The 11,441-nt window shown below is 44.6% G+C and overlaps 2 protein-coding genes across 2 annotated transcripts in view; one reads left to right on the top strand and one right to left on the bottom strand.

Annotated features, from left to right (window-relative positions):
• Window positions 1–11,303, top strand: part of LOC135366398 (integrator complex subunit 6-like) — a 51,327-nt gene extending 40,024 nt beyond the window's left edge. The window contains exon 12 of the mRNA XM_064599081.1: window positions 10,002–11,303. The gene's annotated coding sequence lies outside the window, so the exon portion shown is untranslated. The remainder of the gene's footprint in view (window positions 1–10,001) is intronic.
• Window positions 10,066–11,404, bottom strand: LOC135366401 (transmembrane protein 256 homolog). Its single transcript, XM_064599085.1, has 3 exons — window positions 11,098–11,404; window positions 10,901–11,022; window positions 10,066–10,396 (listed from the first exon to the last, which is right to left on the bottom strand). Exons 1-3 carry the CDS (start codon window positions 11,327–11,329, stop codon window positions 10,253–10,255), a joined length of 498 nt encoding a protein of 165 aa, XP_064455155.1. The 5' UTR covers window positions 11,330–11,404; the 3' UTR covers window positions 10,066–10,252.
• Window positions 11,405–11,441: the final 37 nt, after the last annotated feature.

An 11,441-nucleotide genomic window follows, 5' to 3' on the forward strand; every position in this document is an offset into this window, starting at 1 on the left:
CCGCCCTCTCTGAGGTTTGCACCTGAGAAGGGAAACATATGGTTATCGTTTTTCTGACTAGCGAAGGCAAAAGACCTGAAAACATTTATTGGAGGATGAAGACACTGTGTGGGGACACTTGCATGTCGCTTCAGCAGGTTTATGGATGTTGCAGAAAGTTTAAATCTGGCTTCTGAACTTTCTGCTGCACGTCACTCCAGACAACCAGGTGCTACAGACATTATCGCCGCAGTCGAGGTGATCGTGCTCGAAAACCAATGGGGAACAGGCGAAATCCGACAGGTTGCTACTGACTAAGTTGTTCGAGGGATGTGCCTTTCCTCAAGAATTAAATATTAGTTACGCATAGGCCCAACAGAAGGTTCACAATGAGCTGCACTGCTGCAAGGTATCTGTAGGGTTCTTCATTTTCGGGTATTATGATGTTTCAAATTTGGGAGGGAAAAACTGGGTGCTATTTACGCACGAGAATTCAGGGAGAAATCGGGCGCATACAATCTCTGTTTGATATGTTGTCGGGGAATTTTCGGTGAAACGAAAGGCATATGAAACAAGCCACTGCTGTGACACTGGGACGAGAAACAATAACCTTTATATTTCCGCTCAGAACTGGGGCAGTGAATGACCGCGGTATTCAAATATACTTACCCAAGCTCCACAAAAGCTCGTGTTTGACTTAAACAACGTAGCGTGGACATCAGTGAGGCTGTAATATGGCGCTATGAAGCTGAAGGGGATGGCCTCCTGTGTCGTATATTCACTGGTGACAAGCACTGCGTCCATTATTTTCATACAGAGAAGAAGCGAGCAGGAAAATGTAGCACACCTCACTGTCGCTGAAACGTACATGCGTTGCATACGGCGGTGAAGCATAACCGATTGCACTGAAGTTCACAGGAATGTTTCTTTCTCTCATAATTTGTGCGTTAGTTAAGCAATGGCCAACGTGCAGTGAACGTGGGGGGGGACTAATATATTGAAAAGTGATTGAATTATTTTTATCAAATTTTGTGTTTTCTGTAAATAAAAAAAACATGAACATTACTCTTCGACTGTCCCTAATATGTAGGGCGTTCCGGCACGGAGCACCAAAAGTTCTGTGATCGGATAATCACGATTCTGCACATACACATACACATGGATCCCGGCTTTTGGAACATTTTCACACATTTATGTTGCTTGCCTCTTCGCAATTTGCGGCATAAATCTTTTCAAGTATGTACCGTCACTTTCAATACAACAAAAGAAATTGCATTCCCCGTGAATTTCGTTATATCGAGGTTCAGTTGTAAATTCCAACTCGCGTTTTGGAAGGCACCATACTTCGCGACGAGGTTTTGCACCAGAGCAAAATCAGTCGAGCGCATGCAACCTCAGTTCGAGGGATGTGCTTTTCCTCATGAAAACACCTTGAGCCGCAGACACCATCGTAGCACGCATCAACTTAAAAATTTCTCATCACCACCTTCGAGGTAGTGTGCTCGCATCGCACATCTTTAGCACATCTAAGCATTACAAACACAGCTAATTCCCAGTCAAATGTACCACACTCTAACTCTTAGGCTCTTGAAGGTACATCTTTTCCTTGTTTCTACCATCCTTTTTGTAATTTGTGTTGCTTTGGAATATCATTCCATTCTTTACAAGCACGCACGTTCCTTTGTGCAGTTATTGACGCTACCATCGACTGTTAAGAAGTTTGTATTACGCGCATCATATTCACTTATGCCCAAGTGTACACCTTTTTACCCCGTCTCTCTTGCACTTTGTGTATTAAAGCTTCATTGCTGGGTCGTGAGTCTATGTGTTCGTCTCGTCCTGTGTTCGCCCTGCGTTTTCCCTCAAGCTCAAGGCAATGTTCACATCAAGTCAACACCAGCTAGCTTGCCTGCTCCTTCTATGTTCATCAATATTTCCTCTTACATCGTTGCCAGTGACTCCCAGGTTCACACAGACGAACACACTCGTGATGGGCGGCGACATCTTCGCTGCCATCATGCCACAGTGCCATCTTTTAATTGAACTATGCAACTGGGCGTTGTCGAGTGTGTTGTGAGGATTGTGCTGGGTTTGTCCTTTGTTTAATTGCCTCATCCACTACAGCGTTGCAGTAGTATGCATGATGTAACGAGCCATAAAAATCGAGGTGTCCCTTTATAGGAAACTGTCACCACAGGCAGGCCACCGCACCTAATTGCTGACCTCTAATCTTTAGAGGGGCACTTCTCTCCTATAAGAATATGCGTGGTGTGACACGGAGCCACACAGCCTGTTTGAGCACAGTTGCATACAATTTAGCAGAGAGTCAACCAGCATGTGCTACAGGACGGAAAGAAACGAGATCTTGTTTTCTTTCATTTAATCGCTGGTCCTTGTTGAAGCGGAAGATTCCACTCGTGAAGAAATTTCATTCAGTCAACAGAAATCCATGATGATCTGCAACACGACGAGCAATTGGGCTAGTTGGTGCGATTGGATAATGAAGTAAACACGACGCGAAAGACAAAGGGACAGAGGAACAGACAGGACGAGCGTCACTTCCAACTTTACTGACACAAAAGGTAGGCCAAAAGGTAGGAAAACACAAACTGCGCCACAGATCTCACAGGTTCAAGAACCTGCGAAGAACCTGTGTTCTTGAACCTGTGAGATCTGTGGCACTGTTTGTGTTTTTCTTTCTTTTTGGCTTACCTTTCGTGTCAGTAAAGTCATGTTTACTTCATTATCCATAATGATCAGCACAAAACACCCTTCCTGGTGATTGATTGAGTAGATTGATTGCTTGTGAAAACTGGAGGCAGAGTGACTGTGCGCATATGTGTGCACCATTTTTTGCTTTTTTTTTTTTTTTTTTCATTGCGCATCTCGCGGCAACAGAACAAAACTACCACTACTACTTCTGACCCTTTTCTTCTTTTTTTGCTTGTGGATCAGTTTGAAGTCGAAAAGTAGGTGTAGAAGAAGAGGGGACATGAAGAAGGAAACGAGGAAACCGTAAGGCCGCCACGTGGGCATTGGAAAAATCAAGGTTTATAGGATAAATCCGATTTTTTGTAAAAAAACATCGGAGGAAGTTTATCGGAGTTTGTCGGATAAATCCAGGAAGTCAGAAGCCTAGTTATAGGTGGTCTCCGCCAGAGTTCGAGGTAACTCGTTACAAGTAACCCGTTACTGAAACTAAGTTCTTTTTTTTGGTAACTTGTAACTTAGCTCAGTACTTTTGTACCGTGGTAACTTTCAGAGGAACTCGTTTCTTTTTCAGGTAACTTTGCCAAACTAACTTAATCTAAGTTCCTTTTAATTCGCTTTTCACTCACCTCCACTTATTATCTTGCTTTCTCTCTGGTTCTTTAATGGCATTTTATGCCACAAAACGTGATATTCAATCAATGACAGTATTCTATTCAGGAAGTAAGAACCGCTGCCATTGTAATGAAGCTGAACCATTGTGTGCCCACAGGGAGTAAGATGCAAAGCGTTCGAATTGTTGGACATAAACAAAAACGATCTAAGCGTGTTGCACTCCTCCGCAGGCAACTCAAGGTCTAACTCAACTGCTCATGCACGCTGCACCTGTGTAGTGCAATGTTGTCTCTGAAGTAACTTTGTAACTGCGAGTTAGATTTCATCTGAAAAACTTTGTTACTATTAACTTAGTTACATTTTTTGCACGATAACTAATGCCTAACGAGTTCTTTTTGACGGGTAACTTATCGATCTATGGTTTCTGCTGTATCAAACATATTAGACACAAAGCAGAACAAATTAAATATGAAAACAAATCAATCATGGGAAACAATGCGAAAAGGGGAGATGACATAAACTATACATTAAGAATAGATTTGATAGCATTAGTAACATTAGAACACTCAGTGAATATGTCGACATGATGTTTCACGTACAGCCCATTCCAGCATGTTAGTAGACGAGTAATCAGACTTAGTTTGTATATATGCATTCGAATGAAAAAAATCTAATTCTAAATCTAAATCTAATTCGATCTAAGCGAACTAGAAGGTGCATGGAGGTTAATTAAGCCTTGCAGATCAGGAGCCAGTTTATGCAGGAAAATAAACCTTTAAAAGTTATACGATGTGATAAGGGTAGCCGGGATGTGCTCATAATTGTAGTACACTCTAACACCGATAAATGGGTCATAAAGAATAGAAATGAGGTGACATCGAACATGCTCGATATTGTCAGCAAGTGTTTTGCTTGTACAGTTACAAGCAATGAAGGCAAATTGGGATACATGCAGTTCTCGCAAAATGGCATAGATTCAGGCTAGCTGGTGGATGCACTCCATAATTTAAAGGCCCGACTCTGGGCACACAGTGGGACGAGTACCGTAATTTCAGGTGTATTAGCCGCGGCTTATGCGCAATCTTTTTTTTCTCACGGGCGCTCTGCTGCTTATCTACCGATGTGGCTTATCTGATGACTATTTTTTCCTGGTATTTTCCCCATACGCCGGTTTTAACGAAAGGGCCTACAGTGTCTCTGGAACAGCACTGCCCTGCCGATGCACGAACGGTGCGTAACAGGGACGGGTCCACATTCGAGTAGATTGATCATCCTGGTGCATTCCCCCAAGTAGCTTTAACGAAAGTGGTGACAGTGATTCACGTCCTCTGGAAGACCACTGACCCACCAATCCATGAAAAATGCCCAACAAGGGCACAATCCGATTTTGGTAGAACTCTATAGAGCTGACCTCCTTTGTTGTACACCATGCCGACCCTGGAGTATGGACCACAGGGTTTATGGCCTTCTCTATGGTCTCCTTTGTCGAACAAATCGCTCGTCTCGTATTGCCCGCGGCTTATCTGCCAGAAAATTTTCAAAATGTTCCGAAAAACGCCTCCTGTGGCTTATCTGTGGTGCGGCTTATACGCGTGAAATTACGGTAGTTGCATTGAGTCATGTGTACTTGTCATCCATCTGTGTGCCCAGACTGAGGCCCTTACATTATGGAGATGCAGTTTCTTGTTCCAAAACTTCTTTTGTTCCAAAACAACATCATAGATTGTGGCCCCTTTGACATCAATGACCAGTGTCTTCTTTGGCCCCTGTTTGAGGGTTAAAAATGCCTTCACGAAATATGGATTGCAAATGCTCGTACAGGAAACTTTTTGTGTCCTGTACAAATGGGGAACGCTCCTGTACTTCTCAGGAGTCATCACTGCGGCGTTGCCCACACCAGACCCCAGTGACTGACACCTGCCCAAAAGGTGTTCACACGAGCGACACCCTCGAGGAATATTCTAGTGGAAGAAAAAGCGAAAACACTGCTCACAAAGCCGAAGTTCTGTCCCGTGTTATGTTGAGCATTCACACGGTGCGGAATATCGGGAGTGGCGTATTGCGCGGTTAGCAGACGACACCGTGTTTTCCTGTCGTCTGCTACGGAATATCTTGTGGGTGTGTAGCAGGATATTCCCCACGGTTAGCAGAGCACGTGAAGACACGACGTTGAGCGCTCGCGCTCACGTGACAACAGAAAGCTATGACGCTCTTCACATCTTCCGCTTCTGGGGGAATGTCGCTCGTGTGAATACACGGAAAGAGTAGAATGGAACGCTGGATGCGACGTTCCTTGGCAACAATGCCAACGCTAGCAAATGTCAGGAATGAAGGCCATTGACTTGTTTCTGTATTAGCGAATCAGAATGACACTCGTTGTGGAATGTTGTCTCCGGCACTTTATCTGCGGATACGGATAATAAAATTCCAGATAGCCAGATAAAAGAAACAATGGTAGCCAGTTCATTCCTGACCATAGTGTCCAGATAACAAGCCAGACATGATGGTATTAAATCGGGGCAACTAGCACTGCAGCACGAGAACAGACAGGGCAGAAGATAATGAGCCTTCTGCTTAACTGGCTTTCTGATGGTGGGGATAGCATACGCTTGCGCATCAGCTTTTTTTTGTGTCCTTACATCTCCACTGTGGATCTGCGCAAGTTGGCAGTGACTGACCTCAGTTTGGCAGTAACTGGATAAAAGGGTTGCTGAGCAAAAAGGGATCAAGGGGAGCAAGAAGAGTGAGACAGCTTCGTTCTTCTGGGACGATGCAAAACCCAGCAGATATCAAAGGTGGGCACGTTCTTCGGACAAGCGAGTTAGAATAACACTAGCTACGAAAAATTGTTTCCAGTACTTCACATCCGGATAAGGATAATAGGCTCCAGATAGCTGAATAAATAAACTAATAGCAGCGGGTTCAATCCCAGTAATCCAGAGACATGACTGTACTCCAAACCGGGGCAAACCCATGACTGAGAAATGTGCCAGCTTCCCAGTCCCTGGTCGTGGCTTCCGTTGACCTTCATCCGTTATGGACTCCAGTCCTGGTCCACAGCCGTGTGACCGCGCAGCAACCCTTTGTAGACAAGGGCCACCAGACAAGGGTTGTTGCCCTCGTCTGCCGAGACATACTGACAAGGCCCTCGTTGATCTGGCTCATTGCTCCTTATCATTGAGTATCCTTTGCATTTGTCAGTCCCAACAACTGGGTATACATAGTACAGCCATAGCTTCAGTTGCCCGGACGTCAGCATCGTTGGAAGGAAATTTGGTTCTCAACAGTCAGGCACTTTGGCTGTTGCCCAGGCCTCCATTCAGGCTCATCCCTCCGATCTTGTTGGTGCCTCGCTGGCTCTAACTCTCCAGACCACCAACAACTACAACACAAACTCCTCCGCAGTCTTCAACCACACCCCCTTAGCTTTGTAAAAGGGTTTATACTGTGCCATATCACAGTCAGGGCCAGTCACATATGCCAACCCAGTTAAATAAAATGGATGTGTGCGACGGACTTCTCTCCGAGAACACTTTTAATAACAGCTCCTGTTGATGGTGGGACTGTAGAAAATGCTCTGTCCACCAACATCTCGAGTCGCCCTCCTTGGGTCCACCGTGACAGCAGCTTGACACACAGACACCTTTGCGGTTTTAAGATTGCTCTGTGCCACAGCCAGTACAGATGCCCGTCATCCCACGCAGCAGAGGGGCTTGCACAATGGGGGAGTTCCCTATTGCCTGAGGGGCCAACACAGGCTCTAATGACTGTTTGTAAAGAATGGTGCCCATTTGCTGTCTTACCACAGAGCAACAACAAATGGAAAATCTGATTATGATGTCTTATTCTAAGATGTTAGGACAACCTAAAATTTAGGACAAAGTAACAGGATGCAAGCAAGCTGGTGAATAGTCGAAGAAGGCAACATATCCTTGAGCCTGAGGAGGACGGCACTCCTTTTCTCAAGTTGCACCCTCGTTGGTTATGAGTAGGGCCCGGAAATTTAGGCACTGAAAACGATGGAAATGGGCAGGCATTTAGGCCCTCAAAAATGCCAAAATAGGCAATAAAATGCAAAAATAAGCACGTTAATCTGGTACGCTCTTTGGCTTTGCTGGTGTTTCAGAATGCCCCATCAAGGAAAACTCGCTCGTTTAGAGGCTACGGTACCATACAAGCCTTGACATCTGGTACACGAATGCTGAGGCGACCTGGAACCACGCTATATCGAATAATACTGTAAGAAAGAGGAAGAAAGGACATACCTGCATGTGACATGCGCGTATCGTTAGTTGATTGTTCGACGACATTGCAGCTCTTCTGCATTAAAGCTTTGCTGGGAAACCCGGTCCTTTTCCTACAAATACTTTTAGTTCTCTGCCCTGGGAGATCTTGAAAGGCTCAGAGAAGTCACATCTTTTGATCAAACGTACATGAACCCCTTCGAGCAAACCAAGGTACTGAAGGAAACCAAACTCAAAAAAGAAACAAAGGGCGCAAACATGCAGCACTCGGCACGAGCCCAAAAGGCGCACTTGCACTTACACCGCTATAAAAAAAGGCAGTAATGGCGTCTAAAAATGTTTAAAAGACTACAGTTCAACAGAGTCGATAAAAAGGCAGGAAACCCAGAAAATGTCGCACTTAGCCGTTTATAGGCATTTCTAGGCAAGTGCCTAGAATTCCGGGCCCTAGTTATGAGGGAGTGACATTTTCTCCTTTTTCCAGAGGGGGGAATTCCGGAATATTAACTCTCAACATCACAGCGTCTGCTCTTGTCACGTATTTAGGGTTTGTGGTTTTCGGCATTTATTTTCAACCCAATTCGGGGGGTGTTTATCGGCATTTATATGGGGGACAATAAATCGGATTTTTTCGGCATCTATATTCCGCCCAAAAAATAAATGCCCGAATACGGGCATCTATTTATTTTGCATGAAGGAAAGCCTATTTTGCGCGTGAAGTGAATCGATTCATGGCTTCATTAACAATATCTTTTATTGCCTGTGCCAAACAAGCAAACAAGGAGACTACCTCTTGTTGTGATGGATGCAAGCGCACATCATCATGCTCGCATCTGTCATAGCGGCTCGCTCCTTGCGATTAATAACACGCAGTTTAGAGAACGTGCACTCAACATTAGCGCTAGAAACAGGAATAGCCAGTGTGCTTAAGGCGCACTTCGATAACAAAGGCCATGTGCTGGAACGGGTCGTCCAAAACTGAATAGGAGATATATCCACCTGAGGGGCAGGGCATACAGCATATTCGAAAAACTCGCGCTTTATATCATCCATACGAGATTCATCTCGTAGAACAAATAAGAATATGTCCTCATACAGTGAAGTGCCTTGAAGTGCCTCAGGAACGGAAACAGGGGTCACTCCAAGTAGCAACTGGAGGGGAGTAGATAGAGGAATACAAAAAACACAAAAATGAACTAGAAGGCTAGGGCAGGGGATGAGCGATCGGCTTTTGAAACCGTTTGGGAGCTCCGTACACTCATGATCTCTTTTTAACCCGACAACAACACACCACAAAGGTTCTGAATAGTAAATTTACTAAAGGTAGGTGTGTCACTAAGTACGTGTGCTGCCAAAAGGCGGTCACCGGCCGACACACACAAACACAAACCGAAACAAGAACACAGCCCGAAGATAATGCTACGCTCGAGAAATAGTCGACAAAAGGAGATTCCAAGGGGATTTCTCTTTGCCGTTCCAGGAATGGCAGCTGTCAGGATACGAGAAATTTGGATTTTTTCGGAATATTCCGAATCTGAAAAAAATCATTCGGGGGGTGTTTTCCGGCATTTTTCGGAAAATGCCGAAAACCACGAACCCTACACGTATTCCATCGAATAATAAACTACGCCAGTATTATGCGCAGGATTTTCGATACCGTGGTCACTCTTCCAGGAGGAATAAAATGACACTATAGTTCCGAAATTCGCTGGAACGGAGGTTACTGTCCCTTTAAGTGTCGCTTACTTTTTATGCGCTCCTATTATATCGAGAATGAGTGTGACCTTGTTTGCCTATTCTCTTCTTCTTCTTCCTCACTCTCTTGCATCTACAGTATTGCAGCCAATCGCTTCTTGGGCTTGTGTGCCACAAAAGGGCCTCACAAGTTATTTGTACAACTTGGAATGTGCATAAAAGGTTGCTTTGTCAGTGGCATGTGTACGTATTTTAGTGATTCAAAACTATCGATAGCACTATCGATAGTATACTGTTGGAAGACTATCGGGGAGCAGATAAAAAAAGAAAAAGAACACGCCTCACTCCTATACACGTTATGCAGTACAATATTATGATGAGCATCATCTTTCGCTGATTGCAGTGCATCATTCATACATTAAGCTAAATTTACGGAAAGAACGTGATTCTGTTTTCGTTGTCCTGTGCCAGTGCGAAAACGAAGACGGGAACGAAAGCATCGATAGTGAGAACCAAATCTAGCCATCGATAGTAAAGGAAAACAAATGAGCTGTACTATCGGTAGTCCATTATCGTAAAACTATCTATAGCTTTTCAACACTAGCGATAGTACTATCGGTAGTGAACAATCTATAGTTTTTCGACACTATTGATAGTCAATTCATCGCTAGTTTTGCATCACTAACGTATCTGTGATCCTGTGACCGTCTCACGTTGTTCGCGCCCTTCCCTAAAGTGTTCCTCTCTTACTGATTTCAGAAATAGTTGTTGCTCAGGAATCGCATCCTTCGGAAACAACGGCCAAGAAGCAGACAAATTGTGGCAGGTGGTTGCTAAGTGCTTTATTAAAAAAAAAAAAGTTCTCCCAACACCGGCCAGAGCATCATGAAGTGTGTCATCACTGGCCGTGGGAGACCTCACAAGGACTTTGCCATCATCATCCAGCAGACATGGAACAGTGTGCAGTGCATTCATTTGCAGAGCACGCAGAGACAATGGTGGGGGGCCGTTCAGAGCAGCATTGAGAGCCAGGCGAGAATCAGTACGCTTCCGCCGTAGGGGGCGACGTTCTTGACTGCAGGGTAACCAGTGAGCCCGTACGCGTAGCACGAGCCACAAAACAGTGCCATTCCAGTTGTCAGAAGAGCTCCAACCTGTTCCCCAAGAGAGTGGTAGTTAGCAGACGGCATCGTGTGTGTGTACAAAATGTCCCCCCCCCCCCCCTTTATGGAGTTTACTCAGTGTGGCAAAAAATTTGACTATTGTGCAATGCTGCTTTCTATTTTTGTGTTAACTGTATTATTATTATTGACTATAGACTGTAGTCTATTTATGTTTTAAGGGCAACAACTACCTTTAATTCATTATCATATAACATTACATCACCAAATGTACAAATATCAAGTTTCTTCCAGAGAGCTACCCTCAGGATACCAGTCACGTTGTTAGATGACCTGAAGAAAGAATGGATTTGAAGATAGCTTTTCCAGTTTATATTGATTACAGCCTCAGACAACATTACAAGCTTTTGTCTTATAGCGATAACGGCGGCTGCTTACAGAAGCAAATTCAGCTTATTGTAGCACAGTGCCGAGTGTCCTGTAATTCAGATCATTACAGTGTGTGTGATACAAATAATTCTCATTAAGAATACTTACAACTTTGGGCCTTCTCGTTAGAGGAACGCAAAGTAACGCTAGTGTATGAAGCAAATGGTAGTGGTTGGCTATGTCATAAGCTTCCTTTCGCTCTTCCGGTATGTCATCCCTCTTAAATAGCACTGAAATTTTCGAGAAGTTGGTTCATCCTCAGTGTCATGTTTACACACAACATATCGTCTGCTACCACCACCTACCGTGCGCTCCATAGGCTCCCAGTGCAACTGCTGCGGCACCCGAAAACCCAGCTATCCGCACGAACGCCCCTCCGCATCGCACCAACCTTTTCACCACAGGCTCGGGAAGAGCGCCCGGGACCGGTGCAGACGCTGCCGTGTGCTTGCCGTTGCTGCCACGAAAAGTCCCAACAATACCTTTCGTAATAAAATTGTCTGTCACTGCACCTGAGACGTATCCAAGAATATTCATTGTGCAAAACTACTGACGCGGTACTGTCCTAGTTGGTGCGCTACGATAACTGACTCGTATCAGTTTGGCTTAGAGTTTAGATACGCTCCGATATTGGCTAAGGGACGTCTGT

The sequence above is a fragment of the Ornithodoros turicata genome, chromosome 8 (genome assembly GCF_037126465.1).
Source record: "Ornithodoros turicata isolate Travis chromosome 8, ASM3712646v1, whole genome shotgun sequence".
Taxonomy (NCBI): domain Eukaryota; kingdom Metazoa; phylum Arthropoda; class Arachnida; order Ixodida; family Argasidae; genus Ornithodoros; species Ornithodoros turicata.

What these genes read in the sequence shown, in the direction of transcription:
- LOC135366401 (XM_064599085.1), bottom strand. Translation starts at nt 11,329, where the DNA reads ATGAATATTCTTGGATACGTCTCAGGTGCAGTGACAGACAATTTTATT. An exon ending in GGGAGCCTATGGAGCGCACG is followed by an intron (nt 11,023 to 11,097) that starts GTAGGTGGTGGT and finishes CGAAAATTTCAG; the next exon opens with TGCTATTTAAGAGGGATGAC. An exon ending in TAACGAGAAGGCCCAAAGTT is followed by an intron (nt 10,397 to 10,900) that starts GTAAGTATTCTT and finishes CTTGGGGAACAG; the next exon opens with GTTGGAGCTCTTCTGACAAC.